Genomic DNA, 20,233 nt, shown 5'->3' with positions numbered 1-20,233 from the left:
TCATCAAAGTCTGACACAGAATTGTTTCATAATATCATGAAGCGATGTGTCTTTTTGTGAGTTAATTATAATTATGTCAAGGAAGGTGGACAGCCTCAGCCACTGACTGGCAATAATGTTTCTGTTTCTAGTAGAGTAACTTAGTGCCATTTCCCCGTGAACAACATTGGGGTTGGGATGTCAGCCCCCTGCATGGTCAAAAATCAGTATATAACTTTTGACTCCCCCCAAACTTTACTGATAGCCTATTGTTGACCAGAAGCCTTATAACATAGTTAATTAACACATACCGTGGATATTATATGTGCTGTATACTGAGACTTATAATAAAGCAAGCTGGAGAAAGGAAAAGGTTATTAAGAAAATCTTACGGGAGAGAAACATTTACAGTATTTGCCAAAAAATAGTATTTACTCTTTACTGAGAAAAAAAACCCACGTGTAAGTGAACTTATGCAGTTCAAACCATGTTGTACAAACTCAGTGTAACAACATGAAACTTTCTTGATGGATTAATTTAACAAGTTTAACAAGTTTAATGGATTAAACTTGCTGGATTAATTTAACAGTCTTGGACTTCATCTAACCTTGATTTTAACCTACAGGTTACTTATTGTCATTTTGATAGACAAAACAGTTGGCAGAGGAGAGGGAGGCAACCAGATTCTTTACCCATATGCATATAAATGTAGCAGATTTTTGTAAATGGGTAGAGACATTCTAACCTATGAGCATATTGAACAGAGTGTCTGTTCCACATGAGTCCTGTTCAAATTCCCATGCCTATTTATACAACAAATAGCAAGATCCAATCTGGTGTTTCTATTTGTTTCTACACACTGCCTCTCCGTTAATATTAAGAATTTGGTGTGATAGAGCAGCAAAGTTTTATCGCGCGAGCTCCAGTTCATAGAGTTTTCAACACAAGTGGAAGAAAAGCCCCGCCTACTCAGTATCAGCTTCCTGGTAAAGGCAAATTATGATTTTTTTTTTAATGTGCCATACTTATTTACACAGAACTCTACCTGAGTGAGGAGGATCTGAAGAGACTTCATGACTTTGAAGAACAGTGTGTGGAAATATACTTCCACGAAAAGATGGAAAGACTGAATTACAGCTGTGAGGAACGAATCCGAGTAACCTCAGAAAGGTAAAAGATACATGTTTTTTCCAGCTCCCCAAGCCTGATTCTACTAAAATGTCCAAAGAAGTAGAAAGATGTATTTTTAAAACCCAGAAGTTTAGATTCTCTAAAATTTTTTTTTGTCAGTGTATAATATTTATGGAATTGATGTGTATTCATTGAGGACCTACTATGTGTGTTCCAGACGCTCTTCCATTCACCAGTGATAAATGATGAATAAGAGACAAGAGTCCCTGCCTTTGTAGGACTTGTGTTCTAGTGTGTGCAGACAGACCAGTAAGAGGGCGGGGGTGGAGGACACATAACAAACAAGGAAACACATACAAATATGTAATTCGATGTCAGTTAAATAGCGATGAAGAAAATAAAGTTGCGTAAGGGAATAGAAAATGATGTTGGGGAGGGGTCTGCCAGAGTTGGGGGTTGGGTTGGACTCCTTGGGGTAGTCTGGGGCAGGGAGGTCACTGCGGAGTCGCAGAGGGGGGAACAGAGAGGGGAGGGCCAGGCAGAGACATCCAGTGGGATGGCACGCCTGATCGAAGGAACAGCAAATGCAGATGCCTGAGGCAGCAAGGTGCGTCCATAAGCAGCAGGTAGGACTGGAGAAGGTCGAGGGCTGCGTCCTGGTTGCCCTGGGGAGATGAGGACAGGTGAGGTTCTCTTGTGTTGCTTTCACATGGAGATAACAAAATAAACGCGTTTGGTCCTGGAAATGATTCACCAGCAAGGGAGAAGCTGCAGAAACAGGAGGGAGGAGGTGATTTGCTCAAGTGCAGTCCCCGAGGAACGGTTTACTGCAGGCCCTGGGCATCTGCCTCAAACAGGGCACCTGGAGAGAGTACAGCCAGTGTTCAGGAGGATGCGGGCACACAGCTGTCGAGGCCAGGGCACCATCTGATGGTGCCTGTGGGTATGTGTGATTTGGGGGGTCAGTGCAGGAGGCCACTGAGAGATTTGAGGAAAGAGAAAATGTATTGGAGAAAGTGAACATATTCAGAAACTGGGATCAAAGCCATCATGGCTGTACTGATAATTGTGCGTACATGGCATTGTGTTAAAATATGGAAGACTGCATTGTTATATGCATTTTTTTTTTAAACACAGAATTGTTTTTGTAACCAGAAGCAAATTGACAGAAATTAAAGGCATTCCTTCATTTTCAAATATACACGGACCTGGCTATAAAATGTTATACCTGGGGCACCTGGGTGACTCAGTCAGTTAAGCATCTGACTTTTGATTTTGGTCCAGGTCACAATCTCACGGTTTGTGGGTTTAAGCCCCACGTTGAGCTCTGCGCTGACAGCATGAAGCCTGCTTGGGATTCTCTCTCCCTCTCTGTCTGCCCCTCCCTGCTCATTTTCTCTCTCCCTCTCTCAAAAACTAAACAAACAGTTAAAAAATAAAATGTTTAAAAAATATTTTTTTTAATGTTTATTGAGAGACAGAGAGCAACAGAACATGAGTGGGGAAGGGGCAGAGAGATGGGGACACAGAATCCAAAGCAGGCTTCAGGCTGTTAGCAGTCAGCACAGAGCCCGATGCGGGGCTCAAACTCACGAACTGAGAGATCATGACCTGAACTGAACTGAACTCAGTTGACGCTCAACCAACTGAGCCACCCAGATTCCCCAAAATAAAATGTTATACCTAATAATGCATGTATTTTTTTCTGATATCCAAATGGATAGATAGTGAATCCTTAATTGAATTACACAAAGAACTCTGTAAATGGTTCACTATGGATATTTCTGCACTTTTTTTTTAATGTTTATTAATTTTTTGAGAGATAGAGACAGAGAGTGAGCTGGGGAGGGGCAGAGAGAGGGAGACATAGAATATGAAGCAGGCTCCAGGCTCCGAGCTGTCAGCACAGAGCCCAGCGTGGGGCTAGAACTCACAAACCATGAGATCATGACCTGATGTCGTGAGCTGAAGTCAGATGCTCAATCAACTGAGCCACCCAGATGCCCTTTTCTGCACTTTTCAAATGATACCATATTATGTAGATATGTACTTAGGTGGCTGATTGAATTTCAGACCACATTTTATATTGAGAACAAAATATCAAATAGAATTGGTTTTTGAGCCCACAAAATTTTATTTTCCTTAAATAATATCTTTAGGCCAGAGCTCGATGACCTTCTCTTACCTTGTTCATCTTCTTCACATTCTGCCTCCGTTATCGATATGCTCACTGAATTCCATGGGCCAGCCTGGCTCTCAGTCTTCCAGGAGACACATACCCAGATAGGAGTTTATAGAGCCAGGATGAAGGCCTGCATCTGCTATTTACTAGCTCTATGTACTTGGGCCAATTTACTCTGGGTCTTTGTTTTCTTATTTGCAAGATGTACACAAAAACAGATATAGCCCTTAGAGGTGTTGAGGAATGATGGACTGTGTGGCAGAGTGCTGGTCAATAGTAAGGGTATGATGCAAGTAAAAACAGGCTCTGGGGTGCTCAGATGGCTCAAGCATCTGACTTCAGCTCAGGTCATGATCTCACACTTTGTGGGTTCAAGCCCCGTGTCGGCATCGATGCTGACAGCTCGGGCCTTGGAGCCTGCTTCGGATTCTGTGTCTCCCTCTCTCTCTGCCCCTGCCCTGCTCACACTCTGTCTCTCTCCGTGTCAAAAATAAATAAACATTTTTAGAAAGGCTCTAAAAAGCTATGAATGTGACTTCTTTTTAAATACATCTTAACAGGGGCACCTGGGTGGCTCAGTCGGTTGAGCCTCCGACTTCGGCTCAGGTCATGATCTCACAGTTTGTGGGTTTGAGCCCCGCGTTGGGCTCTGTGCTGACCTCTTGCTCAGAGCCTGGAGCCTGCTTCAGATTCTGTGTCTCCTTCTCTCTCTGCCCCTACCCCGCTCACACTTTGTCTCACTCTGTTTCTCAAAAATAAATAAATGTAAAAAAAAAAATTAAAAAAAAATACATCTTAACAGAAGACCATGGGGGAGGGGAAGAACAAAAAAGTTAGAGAGGGAGGGAGCCAAACCATAAGAGACTCTTAAAAACTGAGAACAAACTGAGGGTCGATGGGGGGGGGTGGGTGGGAGGGAAAAGTGGGTGATGGGCATTGAGGAGGGCGCCTGTTGGGATGAGCACTGGGTGTTGTATGGAAACCAATCTGACAATAAATTTCATATAAAAAAAATAAATACATCTTTTCTTTTAAACCTTCAAAGGGGAATAAATAGATAAGATGACCTCACTGCCCTAGGCTATGAATGAGGACAAGGTCATGGAGAGTCCCTTACTTTATACTATAAACTAAGGAAGGATTTTTAGGTGGTCGGATATGGGCAGATTTACTTTCTAGGCAGATTCCCTCAGTTACAGTGTGGATTTAAGGTGTCAGAATTGGAAATATGGAGGCCATTTGAGAGACTGATGCAGCAGGAGGATGAGTCCCAAGGGCTAGTCAAAGTAGCCACGATGGGGTTGAAAGGAGGTGTCTCAGTCTGTTCAGACTGTATAGTGAAGTACTATAGGCTGGGTGGCTTGTAAGCAGCAGAAAGTTACTGCTTACAGTTCTGGAGGCTGTCCAAGATCGGCGTGCCAGCACGGTATGGGTGACAGTCCCCTTCTGGGTTGTAGACTCCATGTTGTATCCTCACATGGTGGCGGGGGTGAGGGAGCTCTGTGGGTTCTCTTTTATAAAGCCACAAATTCCATTCATGAGGGTTCCACCTTCCTGACCTAATCACCTCCCAAAGGCCCTACCTACTAATATCATCACTTTGGGGGTTAGAATGTCAACCTGAATCTCAGGGACACACAAACATTCAGACTGTAGCAGAAGGGATGAACGAAGACACGTTTAGACAGGGCAGTTGATGAGGGGAGTTAGGGATTGGACATGCAGCCAAGGGAGAGGGTGGAGTCGAGGATGACTCTCAGATCTGTAGCGGGGGTAATTAGGTGAAAGGTGGCACCACCATGATTGAAAAAAAAAATGTGCAAAAGACACGGGGAGGGGGCAAGTGATGAGTTTTAGCTTTGTTGAGTTTTAGCTTTAGCTTTGTCAAGTTTCAGTTTTGTGGATTCTTACGGCACATTTAGCCAGAGATTTCTGGGAGGTTTTAGATGTGAGGGTAGGAAGTCTTGGGGTAAAGACTGAACTGGACAGGGAGATTTGGGAGTCACCTGCCCCTTGTGAGAAAATAAAACCATGACCGAGGAAGTGAGTATGCCCAGGAAGCAAGAAAAGTAAGGAAACTCAGGGGGGTGAGGGTGGTTCCATCAGGGGGGTCCTGACAGCTGTATAATGGACCAAGGAATAGGAGCTCATGGAGAAAACGAGCCAGAATCTATCAGAGGAGAATAGGGACAACTAGGAAATGGTAGTGTTGTGAGCCAAATGAATATGGCGTGAAAACCTGAGAAGCAGACACTTATGAACAAGTAATTCAATGATGGTGGTGGTGGTGGAGGTGGAAGTAAGCGTAACACCATTAGTCATCATGTACCATTATATGCTTCTTGGTTATTTCCCTTGAGATTTGCATAGAGAAGGATTAGAAGCTAGATGGGTATGTGGCTTCTGAAAACTATTCCAGAGGCTTCCATGGGCTCTAGAATTCGATTATGGAGGCCCGGTTTTTCAGAACATCATCCACCGATTTTCCCTGTTGACAGAGCTGCCTCACCAGCCCTTGTTTACATGGCTGGCCTTGTTGAGGTAGCCCCTGGGGAGCTTGCCACAGAGGTATGGGAGAGAGGGAAGAATACTTTCCCGAGGTAGCCGAGCCAATAGTTTGAAGAGGGAAGGAAATGAGATTAGGAGGGGATTTGCATGGGCCCTTACCCATAAAGAAGAGATCACCTATCTATCTACTTACAGAATTCAGTGAGTTGTGATACTAGAAAAAGAGAAGTATTAAGGGCTGTTTTATGTCTTCCTTTACTGGAAAACTGGTTATTTTTGACCCTAGTGCTATAAACCAGCACTTCCCTCTCTCTGTTCTATGGGGTACTAGTTAATTGGGTATTTTTCCATATTAAGCATGTTATATTTGGGAAATACTACATTTTATTTTGTTTTTTTTTTTTTAAGTTTTTGTTTAGATTTTGTATAAGGTAATACCGGTTTCAGGAGTAGAAATCAGTGATTCATCACTTACGTATAATACCCAGTGCTCATCACAAGTACCCTCCTTTAATGCCTGTCACCCATTTAGCCCATCCCCTGCCCACCTCCCTTCCAGTAACCCTCAGTAGTTCTCTACAGTTAAAAGTCTCTTATGGTTTGCCTTCCTTTTTTTCTATGTTCATCTGCTTTGATTCTTAAATTTCACATATGAGTGAAATCGTATGGTATTTATCTTTCTCTGATTTATTTGCCATCCACATCATGGCAAATGGCAAAATTTCATTCTTTTTGATGGCTGAGTAATATTTCATTGTATATATATTCCACGTCTTCATTATCTATCATCGTTTGATGCACATTTGGGCTCCTTCCATAGTTTGGCTATTGTTGGTAATGCTGCTGTAAACATCGGGGCACAGCCCCTCCAAATCAGTATTTTTGTATCCTTAGGGTGAATAGCTAGTAGTGCAATTGCTGGGTCATAGGGTAGTTCTATTTTTAACTTTTTGAGGAACATTCATACTAATTTTCAGAGTGGCTGCACCAGTTTGCATTCCCACCAACAGTGTTCGAGGGTTCCATTTTCTCCACATCCTTGCCAACATCTGTTATTTCCTGTGTTGTTAACTTTAGCAATTCTGGCAGGTGTGAGGTGGTAGCTCATTGTAGTTTTGACTTGTATTTCCCTGATGATGAGTGATGTTGAGCATCTTTTCATGTGTCTGTTAGCCATCTGGATGTCTTCTTTAGAAAAATGTCTATTCATGTCTTCTGGCCATTTCTTAATTGGATTATTTGTTTTTTGGGTGTTAAGTTTGATAAGTTCTTTGTAGATTTTTGGATATTAACCCTTTGTCAGACATATCATTTGCAAATATCTTCTCCATTCTGTAGGTTGCCTTTTAATTTTATTGATTGTTTCCTTCGCTGTGCAGAAGCCTTTTATCTTGAAGTCCCAATAGTTTGTTTTTGCTTTTGCTTCCATTACCTCAGGAGATGTGTCTAATAAGAAGTTGATACGGTTGATGTCAAAGAGGTTGCTGTCTGTTTTCTCCTCTAGGATTTTGATGGTTTCCTGTCTCACATTTACATCTTTCATCCATTTTGAATTCATTTTTGTGTGTGGTGTAAGAAAGTGGTCCAATTTCATTCTTCTGCTTGTTGCCCCAGTCTTCCCGGTGCCATTCGTTGAAGAGACTCTCTTTTTTTCCATTGGATAGTCTTTCCTGCTTTGTCAAAGATTGGATGACTTTATAGCTGTGAGTCCATTCTGGGTTTTCTATTCTGTTCCATTGATCTATGTGTCTGTTGTTGTGCCAGTGCCATCCTGTCTTGATCACTACAGCTTTGTAATGTAGCTTGAAATCTGGAATTATGATGCCTCCAGCTTGGCTTTCTTTTTCAGGATTGCTTTGACTATTCAGGGTCTTTTGTGGTTCCATACAAATTTTAGGATTGTATGCTTTAGCTCTGTGAGAAATGCCAGTGATGTTTGATAGGAATTGTATTAAATGTGTAGATTGCTTTGGGTAGTATAGACATTTTAGCTATGTTTGTTCTTCCAATCTATGAGCATGGAACATTTTTCCAGTTGTTTGTGTGTTCTTCAGCTTCTTTCATAAGTATTGTATGATTTTCAGAGTACAGATCTTTTACCTCTGTGGTTAGGTTTATTCCTAGGTATCTTATGATTTTTGGTGTAATTGTAAATGGGATCCATTCCATGATTTTTCTTTCTGTTGCTTCATTATTGGTGTATAGAAATGCAACAGACTTCTGTATGTTGATTTCATATCCTGTGTGTCTGCTGAATTCATGTATCAGTTCTAGCAGGTTTTTTTTGGAGGAGTCTTTCATGTGTCTACATAGAGTATCATGTCATCTGTGAAGAGTGAGAGTTTGACTTCTTCCTTGCCAATTTAGGTGCCTTTTATTTCTTTTTGTTGTCTGACTGCTGAAGTTAGGACTTCCACTACTGTGTTAAATAACAATGGTGAGAGTGGACATCCCTGTCTTGTTCCTGACCATAGAGGAAAAGATCTCGGTTTTTCCCCACTGAGGATATTATTAGCTGTGGGTCTTTGTATATGCCCTTTATGATGCTGAGGTATGTTGCCTCTATCCCTATTTTGCTGAGGGTTTTTATCAAGAATGGATGCTGTATTTTGTCAAATGCTTTTTCTGCATCTATTTACAGAATATTAATGTGGTGTATCCTGTTGACTGACTTATGAATGTTGAACCACCCTTGTGGTCTAGGAATAAATGCCACTTAATTGTGGTGAATAATTCTTTTAATGTACTGTTGGATTCAATTTGCTAGTATCTTGTTGAGAATCTTCACCTCTTTGTTCTGTAATTCTCCTTTTTTAGTGGGAACTTTGTCTGGTTTTGGGATCAAAGTAATGCTGGCCTCATAGAATGATTTTGGAAGTTTTACTTCTATTTCTATTTTTTGGAACAATTTGAGAAGAATAGGTATTAACTCTTCTTCAAATGTTTGGTAGAATTCCTCCGGGAAGCCATGTGGCCTTGGACTTTTGTTTGTTGGGAGATTTTTGATTGTTGACTCAATTTCTTTGCTGGTTTTGGGTCTGTTCAAATGTTCTATTTTTTCCTGTTTCAGTTTTGATAGTTTATATATTTCTAGGAATTTAGATTGCCCAATTTGTTGGTTCATAGTATTCTCCTATAACTCTTTGTATTTCTGTGGTATTGGTTGTGATCTCTCCTCTTTCATTCATGATTTTGTTTATTTGGGTCCTTTCTCTTTTCTTGTGATAAATTTTGCTAGGGATTTATCAATTTTATTAATTCCTTCAAAGAACCACCAGCTCCTAGTTTTATCCATCTGTTCTACTGGTTATTTTGTTTGTTTGTGTGTTTCTATATAATTTATTTCTGCTCAAATATTTATATTTTCCTTCTTCTGGTGGCTTTAGACTTTATTTGCTATTCCTTTTCTGGCTCCTTTATGTGTAAGGTTATGTTGAGTATTAAAATTTAAGACTTTTCTTTATTCTTGAGGAGGACCTGTATTGCTATATAATTCCCTCTTATGACCATTTTTGCTGCATCCCAAAGGATTTGGACTGTTGTGTTTTCATTTTTGTTTGCTTCTATGTATTTTTTTTTAATTTCTTCTTTACTTTCCTGGTTAACCCATTCATTCTTTAGTAGGATGTTCTTTAACTTCCATGTATTTTTGGTCTTTCCAAATTTTTTCTTGTGGTTCATGTTAAGTTTCATAGCATTGTGGTCTGAAAATATGCAAGGCATGATTTCAGTCTTTTTGTACTTGTTGAAGCCTTATTTGTGAGTCAGTATGTGATATATTCTGGAGAATGTTCCATGGACACTTGGAACGAATGTATATTCTGTTGCTTTAGGAGGAAATGTTCTGAATATATCTGTTAAGTCCATCTGGTCCAGTGTGTCATTCAAAGCCATTGTTTCCTAGTTGATTTTCTGCTAGATGATCTGTCCATTGCTGTAAGTGGGGTGTTAAAGTCCCTAATTTTCCCTTAAGTCCCAGATTTTCCTACCAAGTTTCTGTGGTGAGATCTGCTGCAAGCCTGATTTGTCTTCCTTTGTAGGTTAGGGACTTCTTTTCCCTTGCTGCTCTCAGGATTCTTTCCTTATCTCTGTATTTTACAAATTTTCTTGTATTATTATCAATGAGTTTCTTTATGTTTGTTACTAATTGATTTATGTATTTGGGTTCTTCCAAGTTGGGGCATAAATATTTACAATGGTTAGATCTTCTTGTTGGATAGACCCCTTTATTATGATATAGTGCCCTTCCATATCTTTTGTCCAGTCTTTGGTTTAAAATCTAGTTCATCAGATAGAAGTATCACTACTCTAGTTTTCTTTTGACGTCGATTAGCGTGATAAATTGGTTCTCCATCTGCAGGTGCCTTTAGGTCTAAAATGAGTCTTTTGTAGGCGCTTTTTTTTTAATCCATTCTGATACTCTGTCTCTTTTGATTGGAGCACTTAGCGCATTTACATTCAGAGTGATTATTAATAGATATGAATTTGGTGCCGTTGTATTACCTGTAAAGTCGGTGTTTCTGGAGATGTTCTCTGTTCCTTTCTAGTCTTTGTTGTTTTTTGTCTTTCTTTCCCACTCAGAGTCCTCTTTAATATTTCTTTGAAGTTTATTTTTTTTATTTTGAGAGAGAGAGAGAAGGCATGAGCAGGGTAGGGGCAGGGAAAGAGGCACAGAGAGATTCCCAAGCAGGCTCCATGCAGTCAGTGTAGAGCCCGGCATGGGGCTCGATCTCACGAATCATGAGATCATGACCTGAGCTGAGATCAAGAGTTGGAGGTTTAACCAACAGTCATCCTGGCATCCCCTCCCCACCCCCCGCTTTTATTTCTTGCAGGGCTGGTTTAGTAGTCACAAACTTTTTGTTTTTCTGGGAAACTCTTTTTATGTCTCCTTCTATTCTGAATGACAGCCTTGCTGGATAAAGTATTCTTGGCTGTATATTTTTCCATTCAGCACATTGAATATATCTTGCCACTGCGTTCTAGCCTACCAAGTTTCTGTGGTGAGATCTGCGACAAGCCTGGTTTGTCTTCCCTTGTAGGTTAGGGACTTCTTTTCCTTTGCTGCTTTCAGGATTCTTTCCTTATCTCTGTATTTTAAAAATTTTCCTATGAAATATCTTGGTGTTGGCCTGCTTTTGTTGATTTTGATGGGAGTTCTTTTTGCCTCCTAGATTTGGATGTCTGTTTCCTTCCCTGATTTTTTTTTCCCTCTCTTTTTCTGGGACTGCTATGATACAAATGCGATTATGCTTAATGGAGTCACTGAGTTCCCTAGATCTACATTTGTGATTCAGTGTTGTTTTTTTCCCTCTCCTTTTCAGCTTCATTATTTTCCATAATCGTATCTTCTCTATCCTGTATTCGTTCCTCTGCTTCTTCCATTCTTATTGTCAGTACATCCAGTCAGTCTGACTAGTGTTTAGGTCTTTTATCTCTGTGGTAAGGGACTCCCTGGTGTTCTCCATGCTTTTTTCAAGGCTGGCTAGTATCCTTATGATTGTTTTAAATTCTGGCTCAAGCATATTCCTTATATCTGTTTTGATTAGATCCCTGGCCATGACCTCTTCTTGTTCTTTCTTTTGGGATGAATTCCTCCATCTTGGCATTTTGTCTGTCTTCTGTGTGTTAGAAAAGCCTGTTATGTTTCCTGCTCCTGAAAATAATGGCTATATTAAGGAGAGGTCATGTACTGCCCAGGGCCTGGGGCATTAGGAAGTGTTTTTGGCGTATGCTGTGTGCACTCTGCTGCTGTGTTTTGGCTGCTCTTTCCCTCAGGTCAGTCTTCTGCAGAGTTTCTTCTTGTCTGCAGTAGGAAGTATTACCACCTTGTCCATTGTGCTCCAGGTTTTAACTAGGTGTGTTTTGGTCTCCTTGTTAAAAGAAGCTAGATCCTATTTCCCCTGTTGCTGAAACGTTGCAGCACTTTCTGGCAAGTAGACTTGGTGCATGTGGGAGGTTTGTGCTGGTCTTCTGGGGGAGGGGCCCGCTGCTGCTCTGCCTCACGGGCACACTTGCCCTAGCTCGGAAGCACCTGCAGAGTGCAGGGGGCGGGGCTTCACGTAAGCAAGGCTCAAGCCTCCACCGTGGGTTTTGCGTCTCCGAAGTCTGTCCATGCTGATGGGAGGAGTGAACAGTGGCATCAGCCTGCTTTCACCCCAGAGGGGAGTTCGTGCCTGCTGCTGTTCAGGAATCCCTCCCAGAAGACTTAACCATCTCCCCTCTTTTACCCCAGGCTTCTGTCAGATCCCTGCCTTCACCCTGTCTGTGTCTGAGCCCATCTGCCCATGTGGCAGCACAGTGCTCCTGTGTTTAATTCAGGCTTGCTGCTTGGGTTTCAGAAATCCAACTGTTAGAGACCTGGCACGGCAGGGACCCACCTTGATAATGGGGTGGGGAGGGGGGGGCTCTTGCTGCACCCTGGCAGGTGCCGGTTTGTCCCAGAAGGGCAGTTCCTTGAACATGCAGGGGCTTGGGGTCTGTGGTAAAGTGCAGCAAAAAGGCGGCATCCGGGTCAGGCAGGCATCTCTGCTCGTATGCCGATGAGCAGGGCGGCTCGGTGGTGCCTCCTGGCTCTTTCGTTCCCAGAGAGGCAGTGCTGCCTCTCCCAAATGCACTCGACGAAGGGGGACTTTCTCTCCCAGGGTGACCCAGGGGATACTCAGAAACCACTGTCTGCTTCGGGCCTCTGCCCTCCTCCACGGGAGCACCTCTGTTCCTGCCAGAGTGGTTTCCCCATCAGTGGTTTCCCCATCAGTGGTTATGGGGAGCTCCACCCTGGCCATGCCACAGACTTCTCAAACTTCAGACTGAGCTCCGCTGCCTTGTAAAAACTTGTGATAATCAGCCTCTCTTGCTTTCCCCATCAGTGGTTATGGGGACATGTTTTTCTGGTGCAATGCCCTGTGTTCTAGTCTCTTTCTCTCTCTTTCTATCTCCCGTCCCTGACCGCAACTCCCTTCCCTCTGCAGCGCTGGCAGTTCTTTTCTCCCCCAAATCGTGTCTCTGTCCCTCCTGCCTTCCATGATGTGGCCTCTTTTGCTCCTCAGATAGATTTGCTGGGTGTTCAGAATGATTTGATATTTAGCTAGCTGTATTTGAGGCACAAGGCAAGCAGAGGGTCCTTCCTACGACTCCACCATCTTACCTGGAAGGGCTGCATTTTAAAACAAGTCACATTGTGACTCAGTAGAGTTATCACTTAAGCAGGTCCTGTCATTATTTTGCTGTGAAACCTTACTGAGGAACATTTGTGAATACCTCCCAGCGTGGGAAACTTTGGTGTAATTTGTTTAACCCTTCCTAGGCCTCAGAGGCCCCTGTGAGAACTTTGTCTAGATCCCCGATGAGTTGCCCAGAGGTGCCAGAGTGCAGGGGTTAATGCCACTGGATGTGGAGTCAGGCCGTCTGGGTTTGAAGCCTCCCTCTATCCCCAACCATTTGACCGGCTCAACCTCTTTTATGAAAAGGATAAAAGTAATGCCTACATTATAGGGTTGTTATGCAGATTAAATAAAATAATTATGTAGAGTCTTTGTAAAGTGCCTGGCACATAGTGAGCACTCAGCGAATATTAACGATTATCATGATGGTTATAATTATACTTCTTATAACCTTATTTTAAAACATCTTGTTCAAAGACCCACAGTTAAACAATAACCATACCGGCCTTCCCTTGGGGAAGGAAAAAAATAAAAAGTTAGAGAGGGAGAGAGCCAAACCATAAGAGACTTTTAAAAACTGAGAATAAACTGAGGGTTGATGGGGGGTGGGAGGCAGGGGAGGGTGGGTGATGGGCACTGAGGAGGGCACCTGTTGGGATGAGCACTGGGTGTTGTATGGGAAAAAATTTGGCAATAAATTTTATATTAAAAAAAAAAAACCCTTGCACAGGGGAAACGAAACTTATAAGAATTTATGTTACACGTAAGAACGACTGAAAGTTTAGATTAAATTAATGCAGTTGGTGGCTGAGGAATATAATCAAAATATGTTTCACAGGACATAATGCTTTGAAGTAAACAGTGCCCATAAAAGCAAGAGGACCCGACGTGAGGGCGACCAGGTTATTTGTCTAACAGGTCTCTATTGTAGCATGTTACCTGTTGCTGTGAATAGTTGCTGGCTTCTATTGTATCCATTCGATGGGACTGCTGCTAATGGAACTTAATGAGCCTCCATTACTGCTGTTCAGACTGTACTGTTTTTGAATTAGATGAAACAGTGCACTAGATGGAGAGGCTCTAATTAAGCATATTTGGAAAGGGATATACATATATTTTGTGCTCTTTCCGTCATCATCCCTGCCAATTCTAGTTTTGCAGGCTCCAGAGGGTCAGGAAGCATTTATTAAGCCTCTATTGAGTTACAGAATTTGAATTCTATGGCAGAAGTAAGAAAGAGAGGGGTCCACCCACATATAATAAACACAGAAAATACCACCCTCTTTATTGTTTAATTCCTATCTGCCAAGCTCCCAGAAAGAAGTGGAGGATGTCTCGATCCATGTGACTTGAGGTACATTCTAGACAGGGAAAGTCTCACACTATTTTGGCAAGTGCTTGTTGCACCCGAATGCTAAATTCTCCATAGTATAATCACTGCTTCTTCCAGTCCCCACATAAGACTGGGGATCATTTTTTTTTAAGTTTATTTATTTATTTTGAGAAGGAGAGAGAGAAAGATGCAGGGAGAGAGAGAGAGAGAGAGAGAGAGAGAGGTAGAGAGAGAGAGAGAGAGAGAATCCCAGGCAGGCTCTGTGCTGATAACAGGTGCAGGAATTGATCTCATGAATCATGAGATCATGACCTGAGCTGAGATCAAGAGTCAGATGCTTAAGTGGCTGAGCCACCCAGGTGTCCCTCCTGGGGATCATTTTTAATTCATGCATATGGTCATGTCAGCCATGAAATTGGATAAGATTCCCTCCCTTGCTGGTTTTTTTTTTTTTCTTTAACTTTATTGATTGATTGAGATTGAGAGAGAGAGAGAGATTGATTATGAGTCAGGGAAGGACAGAGGGAGAGAGAGAATCTTAAGGAGGCTCCATGCCCAGTATGGAGGCTGACATGGGACTTGATCTCATGACCATGAGATCATGACCTAAGCCAATATCAGGGGTCAGACACTTAGCCAACTGAGCCACTCAAGCACCACTATTTTATTTCTGTTTATCAAAGATTTTCATTATAGGGAATTTGCTCAGAATATTCGCTTATCCAAATAAAAGAATAAAACGGGGAAAGAAAAGAAAGAAAATATGTCATAAGCCAGAGCCCACTCTGAAAATGTTGTTCTTTTTTCCATTTTGTCATATATGTATGTGTGTATGTATGTGTATATATACTTTTTTTTTTTTTTTTTAGTTAAAATTATACAAGTTTGGGGGCACCTGGGTGGCTCAGTCAGTTAAGTGACCGACTTTGGCTCAGGTCATGATCTTGCAATTCGAGGGAGCCTCACATCGGGCTCTGTGCTGACAGCTCAGAGGCTGGAGCCTGCTTCGGATTCTGGGTCTCCCTCTCTCTTTGCCCCTCCCCCACCTCACGCTCTGTCTCTCAAAAACAAAGAAACTTAAAATAAATAAATAAATAAATAAGTAAATAAATAAGTAAGTAAGTAAATAAATAAAATCATACAAGTTTGTATTTTACTCCCTTCCCCCCTTACACATCCAAAACGGTTCTTCAATAAGTAAAAACGTTATGTATAAACATAATTTTACATTTACTTTCGCTTGACTTACAAAGTGTTTATATCAAATTTAAAAGTGTACAACAGAACATAGCAACATCCCATCCCCATGCCTACCATCAGAAATAGCCAAAGGAAATTACTATTAACAATGTAAACATGATTTTAACAGCTGCATGATATTCTATCTCGTAATGTAAAGAATATCTCTATCACCTTTAGCACAGTGAAATTATAGCCTCTTTATGTACATTGCCTAATTGGCCCAGTGTGGCATCCTTGTCCCCATAGAGTTATTTTAATCATTTGCGAGGCTAAAAAAATGTTGTTACAGTGTACATGAGCTCATCGTTGTTTTCATTTCCATTTCTCTGCATACCTAATGAGTGTGAATATTTTACCATATTTCCTTATCTTTTATATTTTGTCTTTTGTGAATTGTCTGTTCACATCCTTTGGATTCTTCTTAATTTTTTCTCCATAACAATTCGTAAAAGTTTTGATTTATTGAAGGATACAAACACCTCATCATATTTGTTAGAATAATCTCCAACTTACCATTTATTTTAAAGTGTTATATTTTTATGTGTAGGAGTTTATTTTTTGTAACCAAGTCTGATACATTTTGTAATTTATTGTATTAATTGTTAAGCTTAGAAAGATGTAAGTAGTTTCCTAAGCTGCCATAATGAAGTACCAAAAATTGGGTGTCTTATAACAGCAGAAATTTGTTGTCTCACCACTCTGGAGGTTACAAGTCCAAAATCAAGAAGTTGGTAGGGGTAGGGCCATGCTAGCTCTGATGCCTCTAGTGGAGAGTCCTTCCTTGCCTCTTCTAGCTTCTGGTGTTTACTGTCAATCCTTGGTATTCCTGGGCTTGTAGATGCATCACTGAAGTCCTAAGGTGGCTTTCTCCCTGTGTATATTCACATCATCTTCTCACTGTGTCCAGATTTCCCTTTTATACGGACACCAGCCATAGTGGCTTAGGGCCTACTGTAATGACCTCAATTCAACTTGATTATCTCTGTAAAGACCATGTTTCCAAATAAAGTCCCAATCTACAAGTTACTGGGACATTAGGACATCAACATATCTCTTTCTGGGGGCACAGAGTAAAACCCATCCCCATTTGGAGGTATTTATAAATATACAGATAATACTAACCAACATTTCCTTCATTCGTTCTCTCTGCCTCTAAGTCAATTCATACATTTAATTAGATTCTATTTGCAATTTACTTTTGACTCTTCAGCTGAAAATGTCTTGTGCTGCTTTTACATGAATCCACGGCTAGACATCATAATGTTGGGTTAAAGTTTTCAAAATAATTTTAAAAATTTGGCTGAGGCTTTCTCTGAATGTAGGTCTCTTAGAATGGGTTTTGCTTGCAGCTTGGGAAGCCTATTTGAACTGTAGACTTGGATTTTCATTGTTGTTGTTGTTTAAGATCTATAATTTTTTTTTCTAATTACACACTTGATTATTCTGTTCCTCTCATTCTGGCTTCTTCCTCAAGATCTTTTTTCTGTATCCGAAGTAACATAGGGCTTGTCAGTAGGAGATATTCAGATGTTTGTCATGCAAATTAATGAATATATTAATGAATACAATAGGGCTGATGGATAGAACAATTGGAGGGATAACTAGCTGGAAATGTGGTTCTGAAATGTTAGAAATAAGGGCTAGAAATACAGATTTGTAGTGTTTCCTCATTGGGGAGATAGTGGGAATTATAGGAGGGGGGGAGATCACCTGGGATGAGAAGGCAGAAGACTCACCTAACTTGGGGAAGCAGCTTAGGCTGAGGAGCCTCCTAAGGCTGGCCGTAGGATGGGAGAAGAACAAGGAAAGTTCTTCTTAGCTTAATGCGTTTATTGGTTTTCTCCCTCCCTTTACCATCAGGGTTACAGAGATGTACTTCCAGCTGAAAGAAATGAACGAAAAAGTGTCTTTTATAAAGGACTCCTTACTGTCCTTGGACAGCCAAGTGGGGCACCTGCAGGACCTCTCTGCCCTAACGGTGGATACCCTAAAAGTCCTTTCTGCTGTTGACACCTTACAAGAGGATGAGGCTCTCCTGGCCAACAGAAAGCATTCTACTTGCAGAAAACTTCCCCACAGCTGGAGCAATGTCATCTGTGCAGGGGTTCTAGGCAGCATGGAGATCTCTGGGGAGAAGAAATATCAGTATTATAGCATGCCTCCTTCTTTGCTGCGGAGCCTGGCCAGAGGTCAGCACACCCTAAGAGTACAGAGGGGACCCCTTCTTGAGATTACAGACATTCAGAGAAAGGCTTCAAATGTAAGAGATGAGCAGGAAAAGCAAGACACAGAAACTAGTGTAGTTGCTTCTGGAGTGTCCCTTTACACACAAACACACCCAAAGCATGGCCAGTTTCTTCTGGTCCCCTCTTATCTAAAGCAAGTTCCTTTTTCTGAGGAAATTGACTTGCCCCTGTTCAGACCATCTATGGAAGCAGGTATAGATGTGATGGCAACTGAACAGGTCGCCCAGAATGAGGTCCCTGTTCATCTGACTTGGCAGACCCCAGGTATCTCAGCTCAGGGCTCAGTGGCTGAACCCAAGGAACAGTACGAGTCAATTGCTCACACACCAGCCAGAGAAGACAAGGGGGAGCAAGTTCTACCCACTTTGATTTGCACACCAGCACCCACGCAAGTGACCTCCCTCCCTTCTCAAGCCGAAAGCATGCAAGTTGGAGGTGGATATGTGAACTGGGCATTTTCAGAAGGTGATGAAACTGGTGTGTTTAGCATCAAGAAAAAATGGCAAACCTGCTTGGCCTCCACTTGTAGCGGTGAGGAGAATGACCAATGCCAGAAGCAGATCCGGGTCAGATCCCTGTCTGATAACTCATCAAGCTTGGCCCAGAGTAGCGATTGCTCAGAAGTGGGACCATGGCTGCCGCCAAACACATCCTTTTGGATCAATCCTTTCCGCAGAGATAGGCCCTTCACTCGGAGTCATAGTTTGAGATTCCACAAGGAGGAGAAACTGAAGATCTGTAGGATTAAAAGTAAGTGATTTTATTTTTGTTAAAAAATAAACTATTAAATTGTGTTCATGGCTATTATGTTTTAAAGGTCGATGATCTTTAACTACATTCTCATTCTCCCCATTCTCAGCTGTCGGTAAAACCAAATGGCTCCCTGTACAATCTTCTTAAACTTTTTCATGCAAATGCTTTCCTTTACAGATCTTTCAAGATCCTCAGAGATCAGGCAGTCAGCATGGATCAGGACAAAAATGCTAATCAAGGATAGGAGGTTGTCAAAGAAAAAGAAGAAAACACAAGGGCTACAGGTGCCAGTAAGTGTCTTTCATGTTATTGGCAGCAGAGGTAGTAGCCTATCTTTTTTTGGTTTCTCTTTATTGTAAAGTGCCAGGCACGCTAGAAAATAGCACTGTACTGGAAGGAGTGAAGATTTAAGAGTCATCAGAGTGGAAATGCCACAGCTCATTTATCAGCTCACATGCTGAAGGACACTTGTGTTATTTTCAGTTTTTGGCTATTCCAAACAAAGCTGTTATGAACATTTGTGCACAAGTCTTTGTGTGGACATATGTCTCAGTTTCTCTTTGGTAAATATTTAGGAGTGGAATGTCAGAGTCATATGGTGAGTATTTGTTTAATTTTAGAAGAAACTTCCAAACTGCTTTTCCAAGTGGCTGTGCCATTTTACATTCCCACCAGTTTCTGAGGAGTAGTTTATGAGTGTTTCGGTGGGGCACATTCTCACCAATCCTTAGTATGCCCCGTCTTTTTAATTTTAGCCGTCATGGTGGCTGTGTAATGGTATCTTACAGTGATTTCATTTGCATTTCTGTGGCGACTAGTGCTGCAAAGTATCTTTCCACATGCTTATTTGACATCCGTATATCTTTTTTTGGTCACCTGTCTGTTTAAATATGCTACTTAAAAAATTGGATTGTTGGGGCGCCTGGGTGGCGCAGTCGGTTAAGCGTCCGACTTCAGCCAGGTCACGATCTTGCGGTCCGTGAGTTCGAGCCCCGCGTCGGGCTCTGGGCTGATGGCTCAGAGCCTGGAGCCTGTTTCTGATTCTGTGTCTCCCTCTCTCTCTGCCCCTCTCCCGTTCATGCTCTGTCTCTCTCTGTCCCAAAAATAAATAAACGTTGAAAAAAAAAATTAAAAAAAAAAAAATTGGATTGTTGAGGGGCACCTGGCTGGCTCAGTCAGTAGAGCATGCAACTCTTGATCTTGGGGGGTCATGAGTTCAAGCCCCACCTTGGACGTAGAGTTCACTGAAAAAAAATTGGGTTGTCTTATTATTCAGTTGTCAGAGTTTTTTTCTAGATATAAGCCCGTTGTTGGATATATGTTTTATAAATATTTTCTCTTGGTGGCTTGCCTTTTGCTTTTTCATAAATGTACTTTGAAGTGCATACATTTTTTATTTTAATGAAGTCTCTTGCTTGTTTTTTTCAGTCCATACTTTTTGCATCATGTTTAAGAAAATTTGCAAAACCCAAGATCACTAAGATTTTCTCTCATGTTTTCTTCTAGAAGTTTCATAGTTTTTGCTCTTATATTAAGTTCTAGCCCACTTTGAGTTAATTTTTGTATATGGTGATAGGTAAGGATTGAGGTTCCTCCCTTTTTTCCTTTTTCTCCCCCCCTTTCTTTCTTTGTCTCTTCTTTCTTCCCTTCCTTCCTTGAACGCGAATATCAATTTTTTCTAGTATTTTCGGGTAAA

At 41.5% G+C, this 20,233-nt stretch overlaps 1 protein-coding gene across 1 annotated transcript in view; it reads left to right on the top strand.

The window, feature by feature from the left end:
- The window catches only part of TRPM6 (transient receptor potential cation channel subfamily M member 6), an 88,557-nt gene that overhangs the window by 33,883 nt on the left and 34,441 nt on the right, over nt 1–20,233 (top strand). The window contains exons 14-16 of the mRNA XM_045469692.1: nt 1,017–1,149; nt 17,399–18,534; nt 18,715–18,827. Of these exons, the coding sequence (XP_045325648.1) occupies nt 1,017–1,149; nt 17,399–18,534; nt 18,715–18,827 (1,382 nt within the window). The remainder of the gene's footprint in view (nt 1–1,016; nt 1,150–17,398; nt 18,535–18,714; nt 18,828–20,233) is intronic.

This window comes from Leopardus geoffroyi, chromosome D4 (assembly GCF_018350155.1).
Source record: "Leopardus geoffroyi isolate Oge1 chromosome D4, O.geoffroyi_Oge1_pat1.0, whole genome shotgun sequence".
Lineage (NCBI taxonomy): Eukaryota > Metazoa > Chordata > Mammalia > Carnivora > Felidae > Leopardus > Leopardus geoffroyi.
The sequence above is the reverse complement of the archived record's forward strand: the minus strand, read 5'-3'. Positions and strand labels throughout refer to the sequence as shown.